A 10,404-nucleotide genomic window follows, 5' to 3' on the forward strand; every position below is an offset into this window, starting at 1 on the left:
TGCGATACTAAAGGACATCAGCACATACTGTTGAACTGGTCGTTGGAGCACGACTGCGCTTGTATCGGCAATCAAATAACCTTCATCTCCACTACGAACAAGTGTTCATATCGTAGAAAGCGTTTGTTTTCATGCCCTTTTTTTCTTTTTTTTCCAGCGAGTACATCAGGCTCCCAAAATATTCAACTTTTCTACGCACTGTATTATAATTAACTATTGATGTGGTTACGTTGTATTTCCTGTTTTTATCTGTACCGTGTGATACACAACAGACTAATAAATAACGTGGAATGCGCGTAGTTCTGTGTCAAATGTTCGTCGTCAGACGTTTTAAAACCATTATACAGAACGATCATTGGCGGATATTAAATAGTATGCCGAGATCACAAAGTAACGTTTCGGCTGTATACGTCTGCGAGTATAACTTTCACTTACGTAACTGAAACATGCTCCGGAAGAGAGCAATAAAGTACGCTTGTTATTCATCTTCACTTCCAGGGATTAGGGTAACTCGCTGTTCCGTGTTCAAATGTTATTGTCGAGCCCATCTAATTTTGGGCCTGCCAGGATTTCTTCTTCCTGTCAGATTGCATCTCAACAGTTGTTTCGTCAGTCTTTCGTCTGGCATTCTGGCTACATGCTCTCTCCACCTCTTCCTATATTTTTCTGCTGTGTTTTCTATTCCTCCAACATTCAGTTCTCCTGTAATTCATTCATTCCTAATCCAGTCTTGGCATTTATAATCCTTCATTATTCTTCGAATTCTTATCTCAGCTCTCAGCTCTCTGTATTTTAATTCGTTCTTCTTTGTGAGAACTCAGGTTTCACTCCCCTCATTTCTACCTCCGACCTTTAAAGTCCTATTGAAAGTGTCACACTCAACGGCAGGTAACCGACATTAGAAAAAAATAACCGTTATAGAAAGTAAAGCCTCCCAGGGACTGTTCATTTCATCATAAATGGGCTCTTTGGCATGGAACGTACCCACGAAGATGATGCAGAAAGAAAGTCCATTACTTTCACATATTATTTCCCACCTCCGACAAACTTAATGTACCCATGGAAAACGGGTCTGCAAACACTTGTACTGCAAGTTTAGCAACGTGTCTTCCTTGTAACCTCTGATTTCAATTTTTTGGTTTAACTTCGAGACTATAAATGTAATTCTGCTAGCGTCATGGAAGTATCTTTACCATTCCTTCCGTCCGCCTGATTCGCTCTTAGTTCCAGTATTGTTATGGCACAGAGTCCCCGCACATACCAGTGATTCGTTCAGAGATTTAGAAAAAGAATTAATATTTCCGAAAATCACATGTTGTTTGGATTCGGTTTTTACTTACCTTTGTACCCAACAGTTGTAATAACGACATCAAAATGGTAACTTTTGCTGTAGAAATCAGAATCCTCCGTGTGTTGCGTGAAGAAACTGGCAGAAGTGCTGCATTGTTTCCAGACTTCATCAAGAGGGTCTATCTTGCCAATAGATGAATTATTTCGTGCTTAAAAAAAATACTTCACACACATTCTGACATGTATTACATAGTGTCTACAAGAAATGCCCATCACGTCTTTTGTATAACGCAACCTCTATTTTTTCCGAACTTTACAAATGTCCGAAACGGCAACTCCCTCGTCATTTTAGTTGCTTAGTCTTGTATAACACCTGATTCAGCTCACTTAACAAATAAGGTGCATTGACTTCACCAAACAGAAATTATGAACTGATTTGGGAAACGTGATTGGTATTAAATGCTGAAATCTCCTGTGCAGAACAGAAATTATGGTGAAGCTATAAAATTATGGGTCACGACGGAATATAATGGCTAAAAGTGAAGGTGCTTTACTATCTAACTGTAAGTAAAATCTGCTGCGTCATGGCACATTTAAGATTATGACGTTAAAAATAAATACTACCCTCGAAAAGATAAACTATCCAGATTCGCCCTTAAAGTAGAATCCCTTGCATTTTATTGTTTTAAATGAGGTTATAACAAACCAAACGGAAGGAATTCGAGTGACAGACTACATTAGTCATGAGGAAGATAGCCTGCATGAAATTCCAGTTAAATTGCAATGCTGGTTAGCTGTGCAAGCGTAAATTGAAATAAGACTTTCGTGTCAGAGGGATATATGAAAGGATCTGCATCTTTTTACTTACACATTTTCAGTTGTGTATCTGCTAAATTTTGCAGTCCAAATAGAGTGTGTTCTCTTCTGAAGTTAGCAGTACTGAAATATTCAGTTTCGTCACTTATTCATGCGTGGGCTGGTTCAGCCTCTCCGGATATGTCGATTCGCTGAACACACGGCAATAAGCATTAGAAAATTCTGATCAATGCGTTGAATATGCGTTACATAATGTTAAGACCTACGCATTGCGCATAATTTACAAACCAGGTTTACTTACTAATCGGTTTTCAGTCAAATAATTTGCGTCTATGCTTGAGTTTAGTCGATCACTGCATCTTAATTCCACACCCATCTCAGACAATTAGGCTATAAATATGTATATTACAAAAAATGTCTAAACCAAACATAGCACCAAAACCGCTGTAAACTATTTGACACGTGTATCATATTCTCATGCTACATGAACGATTCGTATTGACACTCTCACTCAGTGGGGTTCATCCTAACATTAGCTACGTAAATGAAGCAAGAGTGTTTTATGAAATTGAACATCATGACTCGTTGAAAGAAACAAATTTTTCGTTCTTCTTCAAAAAGCATACCTATGTACAACGTAGGTATATCTAATTAAACATTTACAGTATATGGAGTAGTCACGGCTGAGAATCATATTGTTGACTGAAGAAAAATAAAAACTATTGAACATCGAATGTTGCAGAATCGTACGGCATCATAATATTTTATTTTGACTGAGACTTATTGCCAGTCACACTATCATTTTAGTGGAGGGTCTCCGACGTGATGTCAGTGAGACGTTTTTTTCACATGACTGCACTGTACACTGCACACCGCCAGTAGGCAATTTGTTGAAATATCTGCCCAGTTAATTGTCTACAATGAAGCTAGAGTGCTAAAAATATTTTAACGCTACTAACGTTACTATTATGAGAATTATGTGATGTGTTGCATACTGTGGTTTAAATAATACAATCTATTGTCTATAAGAAGCAAATGCAAACGTTCACTGCCCGAGCGGTCGCCAGCATTCACTAGAGATCCCATGAAATACGTACACATAATAGGCTAATGGTGTTATCAATAACTCGTACTGCATAAATCAATTGTTATTTTCTGCATCTGCCGCTGTTTCCATTAAGTACACGTTAGGGCAATAGTAGCACATATTACGAGAATAAGGTAAGCATTTCAAGCGATTTCTGTTATTTGCATGACTCTTCAGTTTTCCATTGAACTGCTGTACTCACAAGCTATTCACATTATGCATAATAATTTTCGCCAACAAAAAGACTACAGAAAATATCAAACACTTGCAGACCTCGGATAACACAACGCGAAATTATTTATTCTTTAATTACGGCGACCATGTATTACTATTGGTGCATTGTTCACGAACTCATCTTCCTTACATTTTCGTGCTAAAACTTGCTCACACCAAAATCACAGCCTCAATAAAATGAGTTAACAGTAGTTTGAATATAAGCAACTAGACGTAAAAAAAGCCAGAAACGTAGAAAATAGATCAAGTGCATAAATAAGTAAACAGACAGTCCAAGATTTAAAACACATTTTTAAATGCCTGACGATATAATTCAGCGATAAACTGAGAGCGCATACTACTTTAAATAGACGTTTATTGTCTTCATTTTCATATCCGACGGTGGGACGACCAAAGCTTATTAATGTTGTCAATAAGATTACAGAAAAATTCAGTGAAGGGCGCAAAAGCATCAGGACCAAAGAAAAGATCCAACTAAAGTCGAAAATAGTGAAATCTACTATCATTACCCAAACTATGCTCGATATTTTTTTACTTCAATGTAAAGTGCTTTGCATAATAGTAAAGGAAAATGTCTTCATTGAAGTACGTGACGTGGTGCTGTTAGAGGTGATGGTTTTCTCTGGTACTGTGAATTTACTCTCCTACGAAAAATTCATTGGCAACCAGTCATCACCGCTGTCAAATTTCGTAAATGCACAGTGTTGTCAAAGATAAGAAGAAGAAGAAAACCAAAGAATTATAGGAATGATGAATGTTAACAGTGGTGAGAATTCCATTAAATTTGAATTATTGAAGGAAAACTTACAAATTCAAAAGGCAAATGTCAGAAGTGTCAGGAATGTAAATTGTGCAAGAACAACTACAGGTTGTTATTCACACTGGAAGACAAAAACATAAATGGAGTCTGGTACGTCTAATGCTGCTTTAACAGGTTTACACTTCTCTGCACAAAAAAACTAATTTTTCTTCAGGCAGTATTAGAATGAAAATGGATAGCGCGGGCAAAATAACCCACTGAAACCAGAAATACGAAAATATTTCACTACTTTCTGACTATAACAGCTATGTCACTCAAGTAACAAATGTACCTGCAGAATATCCATCACAATGTAATCACATTGTCAGATGTTAGACGATCACTCTCAGCAGATAAATGTGTGAAGTGTATAGCGTAAAACAGGTGCCACTGATAACAATTCCACACTAATTATCCAAGAAAATCGCTGTTTCGTATCTTGCATTAGACACGGAACGGAAGTAACTGAAGCCAAGGACACTGAAATGTTTTATTAATACACCAACAGTACAAAACTTGAATTACTGGCGTAATATTTTCCGTTCATTAACAAGTGAAACAAATTGTTTTCAACCCAGAACAGTCACAAATTTAAACAACAGAATGCATAAATATACCACAGTAGGTTTTTCATTTGTTACATGCGGTAATTTTTGGCAGATAACAACAGAAATGTTATTACGCAAAATAAGAGACGCTGTTTACAGTTTACTCTGCGTAGTGTAAAAAATATCTGCTTTTTTAATTCTTGACCCGTGGATAAAACAACACAAACTGCTAGTCGATTCCTCTGAAGCCACAAACACAGAGTTCTTTCTTCAGTATATGGAGATAGCAGCTCATCCCGAAACGCGTAATTCGTTGTCAACACACAGAGTAGACGCGAATGTTTTCAAATACACACCACACAGCACAAAATGATTCAGTTTTTCTTCGTCTACCGTAAAAAAAAGTTGTAGCACGGAGACGATCTCAAGTACACGACAAAGACTATACTATTAGCGCCTCGATACGCGTATGATGCTGACACAGGCAAAGCGGTCGTTATGCTAGATGTTCATCTGATCAACAGAGCATTGACGGGTGTGGTTCTATTAGCGGTGGTATGACCTTGCCTTCTTCCGAGCTGAGAGACGACTTGTAAGCATGAACTAAGTGCAACCGGAATTATTAAGCAAGCTGTCATATTCACCAATAAATGCTATTCGTGAATCAAACAAATATGAAAGGTTGACAACTGACAATAAATGAAGAACGAAGAAGTATAAAACAGCGAGAAAAGTGATAAGAGCTATTAGTTCCGGAAAATGTGACGAAGATACATAAGGAGAACTTACTTGCAAAATAAAATATATTACGTAGGATACATAAACTATAAACTGCGTGGAAACTACAGGAAGCTAGCTACAGTCAACAACTCGTTTTCACATGACACTCGATGATTTTCGAAAGATTTGTATCACGCAAAAGATAAGATAATGGTTATAGTTCTTCACTACGTAGTATAAACGAAATCACAGTTTGTGTAAAAGTCACATAAGCAGTATCATAAAACACATTGAAGGACATAAATGTTTCATGATTTAGGAATGATACCTCTTCAACAAGAAACACAGATTTACCGAGAAGTTCAGTGCAGTTACAAATAAGAAAGGTGTTATGAACACACAAAACGGACTTCGCTGCTCTCAGTACAGATGTAGTAAAAGCAAATCAATAGTCATTCTTTTATTCTATTAGTCTATATAAAAACATTTTGCTGTACGGAAATGATTCATACCAAAGAAAGACCCATAGTTGCCAGAGTTACGCAAATTTAACAACCGGCTGCTGAAGATGATATCTCTTATGAAAATGGATGTAACGCTCGTATAAATAAAGCGTTGCTTGAATCACAGATCGATTTCTTACACGTGGTTCTATTACATATTGTATACTGTTTTCATATTGTGACCATATGCACGTGACGATTAAGACAAGGGAAATACATATTCACTCAGAACTGGAACAACTGAAATTATAATGATTCCTGAAAGAAAGAACAGTACCATATCGGACTAGTGTTAAGTGCACAGAACTTTCATTATAAACGGAAACTATTGCGAAAATTAACAAGGATAAACGAAAAATTTTAAGCTTCGGAGCTGTCAAAAATGTAAGCAGGCTGCCGTTCGTAATCAACAATAATAAGGACAGCAACTTTCTAAGGATAACAGGGCGACGCCTATCAATTAAAGCAAACGTCACTGGTCACAGTTATACACCACGTCGTACAAAATAAATCACCTCTTAATTATTCGTTCATTAGAATTACAGAAAAATACGCTGAAGAGCAGAATCGACTTATGTCTCTGGAAAGATCGCGCGGAAGAAGTACGGGAATGAATCATTAATACCTTACGTATTACAGAAATGCTTAAAGCAATGAAGGTTGGTCTGAAGACCGCAGCATACCGCCTCGAGTTCCTCACCTACCATTACTTGACTTGTTCTGCATGGTCCGGGAAAGAACAAACACCGCACTGCGAAAGTTGTCGCTAGTCCATGTGCTTTCGGAGGATCATTGCCAGAGAGTTTAGAGCAGGTAAACATAACGTCTGTGGCATGATTCTTTGATTATAAATGTGACTCTACGATGTGTCTCCACAAGTGGTAAGAATAAGAAACAAAAATGTGTAGACACTTGTGTATCTAGTTTTAGAAGTTCGAAGAATAAGCTTGCAGGTTGACACCAGGACATAAACGTCTAGGAAAATTCCATTACAAAAAAATTCCTCGCTAAATGATTGGAAAGTCAAAGATCAAGATAAAAAGAAACTTGTGGAGTTGATTGTCAGCTGGAAAAAGAATTTACGAAAATGCAGTTAGATACACGTACAGTAGCTGAGGATATCAAGTGTGTGTGAAACTTGTGTGATATTCACACGAGCAAAGAGCTAATTATGTTAAATATTAGAATGAATATAACATTAGTGTTCTAACGACGATGGCACTGCAGTCAGCAAAATGATTTCCTCCGCAATACAAAGGGTGAGAGGGTAGGGGGCGGGGCAAGAGAGAGAGAGAGAGAGAGAGAGAGAGAGAGAGAGGGAGGGAGGGAGAGAGAGAGAAAATAACAAATTCACGTGGATTTGGTACTGTAAAAACCTAGCAGCTGAACCACCAATTGCTGTTCAGAGGAAACTGCAGCAACAATGCCTGGCAACAGAAAGAATCGGCTGATTATAAAGCCACAGAATTTTTTAATAGTACCCCGAAAAGTTCAGTTTTTCCGGAACTCAAGCAATATTCACACCTGCAAGATGGGCATACAGTTAAATATTAGGACGAGGGTCGCGGCGGTGTTCTGTCGCATGTTGTTAGCATGTGCCTTTGTGCAATCTGTAAGAGAAGCTGCCAACAAGTAAGTAGCTAAACAGCGTGCAAATTCGCGTGAAATACGAACTACTTTACATCTTGGCGTTCGAACCATTGATTTCTATTCACAGATTAAGAGCTGACACGGAGTTACCGAGTTGTAGATGAATTTACTGCTAAAAAGGAGGCTGCATTAAATAGTTAAAAGGTAGCGTTGATGAGAGCTACCACTCTCGCCGGATCACGTTAAATCAGGTGATGAAAGGTTTCTTGGGGAATGGAAGCCCATTCTCTTAGAGAGTGCCGCACTGAGAAGAGATGCAAGCCCCCTCTATGAAAAACACGTCCACACCATAACGCCACCGCCTCCGAATTTTACTGTTGACACTGCACACGCTGGCAGATGATGTTCACTGATAAAGATTAGCTCAAGCGTATTAATAGTATATTTCTACTACTCGAAATTCATATGATACTACTGTGTAACGACCAGCAAGTCAAATATTTGAATTATATTACGTTACATGAAACGTCTTCGCGCTTGAGATCATGGACAATGACCAACTGTAAGATACAGTAACGAGAATAAAAATTTGTAATGGAACGGGACTCGAACCCGAATTTGCCACTTCATGTAAGCGGTCGCCTTACCATTTGTCTACCCTAGCACAACTCACGGACAGATCCAACTTCCAATTTCGCCAACAATGTGTCTACAGCCTGCACTCGTACATTCATTATGAGTATTCCTATATAGGAGAAAGGTTGTAATTGAAAGTTGATTGCCCGATGTCGAGGGAGAAATACGAGATTGCAATGCCAGTGTTGTCCAGAAACAGAATGCACTTCTCCATCCGACATATAGGAGGGAACAGGCACTGCGGCGTCTATAGCCGTTATGAAATACATGAATCGTATTTGGGTGTGAGAATATGGACAATCATGAGCAGTACAATAGAATGACGAGAGCAAAAACTTGTGCCGAAGCGATATTCGAACCCGGTTTTATCGCTTATCGCCTTACTATTATGGTTTCGGAGCACGACTCACTGCCAGACCGAAACTTCCATACGCCGTCAACCACGTGTGTACAACTTGGACTCGTATGTATGCACGAATGTCCGATGGACTGCTGCATCGCACTTCTGAGCAACACAGGCACTGCAATATCGTATATCTCGGTGTTCCACCGCAGACTTCCTGCGTCCGACCTGCGAGAGGACCTGCCTAGCAGCTAGTAAGGGGGGAGTGGGGAGCAGAGCGGTCACTCGGCGTCGGGCTGAGGCGACAGCGACTGCAGGCGGTGCGGTGGCGACGCCGGCGGCTGTGCGCGGGTCGGCGCGGCGCGGCGCGGCGCGGCACGGCCGGGGCACCCCCGTTGACTCACCCCGAGACGGCGAGCAGCAGCGCGCAGCAGAGCGGCGCGGCGCGCCGGACGCCCCTGAGCAACATGCCGACTGGAGTGGAGGCCGCGCGGGCCGCGCTGACGTCACGCGCCCCTGCCCCTCCAGCGCCAGCGCGGGCTGCAGGCCGGGGCCCGCCACCCGGCGCGGCCGCCGCCGCCGCCGCCGCCGCCGCCGCCGCCGCAGCCGCCTCCGTGTCTGCTGCTGCTGCTGCGGAGGCGACTCGCGCCACTGACTCTCGCGGGCGGCGGAGGCGGCAGCGGCGGCGGCGGCGGCGGCGGCGTCGCCGCGTCCGCGGGTCGGGTCGCACCGGCGCGTGCGTCTCTCGCGGCGTCGGAGGGGCGAAACAGCGGAGGCGTGGTGGGGGCCCCGCCAGGGGGTGGTGCATCCCCCGCTAATTACTGCATTGATTGCTCGCCGCACGGCGGCTCGCCTGCACCGGAGGGCTTCAAAGGATTTTCGCCCCCTCTCTGCTCCCTCCGGTCGCTTTGACCCGGCCCGCCGCCGCCGGCAGCGCGCGCGTGTGGGGGTTGCGCGCCTCTCAATTTGTCCTCGCCGTCGATATCGATCTCTCTGTCTTTCTCGCTCCGTCGCTCCGTCCCGCTCTCAATTTACAAACGGCGGCCGGTGCTGACTGCGCTCGCGTTTGCGGCCCCGTCGCCGCGCTCTAATTGAAAGTGGCGGAATGCCTCCTTATGATGCGCAAAAGAGGCCTTTCCTCACCGGGCATACGAACCCCCCCCCCTTCAACGCTCAGTCATCGTCTCTTACTTGGGGTCGAATAAAACCAACTCCTCACGATTCATGTCGTTGTGAAGCAGTTCCCGCTGAGATTAAGCCTAGTAGTTTTCCACGCTACTGTACAACACGGTCTTTAAGACTGACTTAAAATATCAGCTGTTCAACATCATTTAGAAAGTGCTTTCGTTTATAAAACACGTTAATGTCAGACTCAGATTCATATGAGAATCCTCAGGAAAGGAGTACAAAACCCTCTTTCGAGGTGGTTCAAATGGCTCTGAGCACTATGGGACTTAACATCGGAATTCTTCAGTCCCGTAAACTACTTAAATCTAACTAACCGAAGGACGTCATCATACACATCCATGCCCGAGGCAGGATTCGAACCTGCAACCGTAGCAGCAGCGCCGTTACCGACTGGAGCGCTTAGAACCGCTCGGCCACAATGGCCCGCTCCTCTTTCGAGAGATTGTTTGTTTGTCTGGGAGCATTGCTATGCAGGAATAATGCAGAAAACACAGAAATTCCAAAGAAGAAGAGCGTTCTTCTTCGCAGATCTATTTATTGAATTATACGAAATAAAATCGTCATCACTTGTGAGGAGTTTGCGTTAGAACGTTCAAACTGTACGGTTGCTGCGGGGCAAAATAGGAATTAGTAGCCGGCCGGAGTGGCCG

At 42.1% G+C, this 10,404-nt stretch overlaps 1 protein-coding gene across 1 annotated transcript in view; it reads right to left on the minus strand.

Moving 5' to 3' along the window:
• Window positions 1-9,374, minus strand: part of LOC126335695 (protein Wnt-10b-like) — a 537,337-nt gene extending 527,963 nt beyond the window's left edge. Inside the window, exon 1 of the mRNA XM_049999154.1 lies at window positions 8,971-9,374. Within this exon, the coding sequence (XP_049855111.1) occupies window positions 8,971-9,374 (404 nt within the window). The remainder of the gene's footprint in view (window positions 1-8,970) is intronic.
• Between the last annotated feature and the right edge of the window lie 1,030 nt (window positions 9,375-10,404).

The sequence above is a fragment of the Schistocerca gregaria genome, chromosome 2 (assembly GCF_023897955.1).
Source record: "Schistocerca gregaria isolate iqSchGreg1 chromosome 2, iqSchGreg1.2, whole genome shotgun sequence".
In the NCBI taxonomy this organism is placed as follows: Eukaryota; Metazoa; Arthropoda; class Insecta; order Orthoptera; family Acrididae; genus Schistocerca; species Schistocerca gregaria.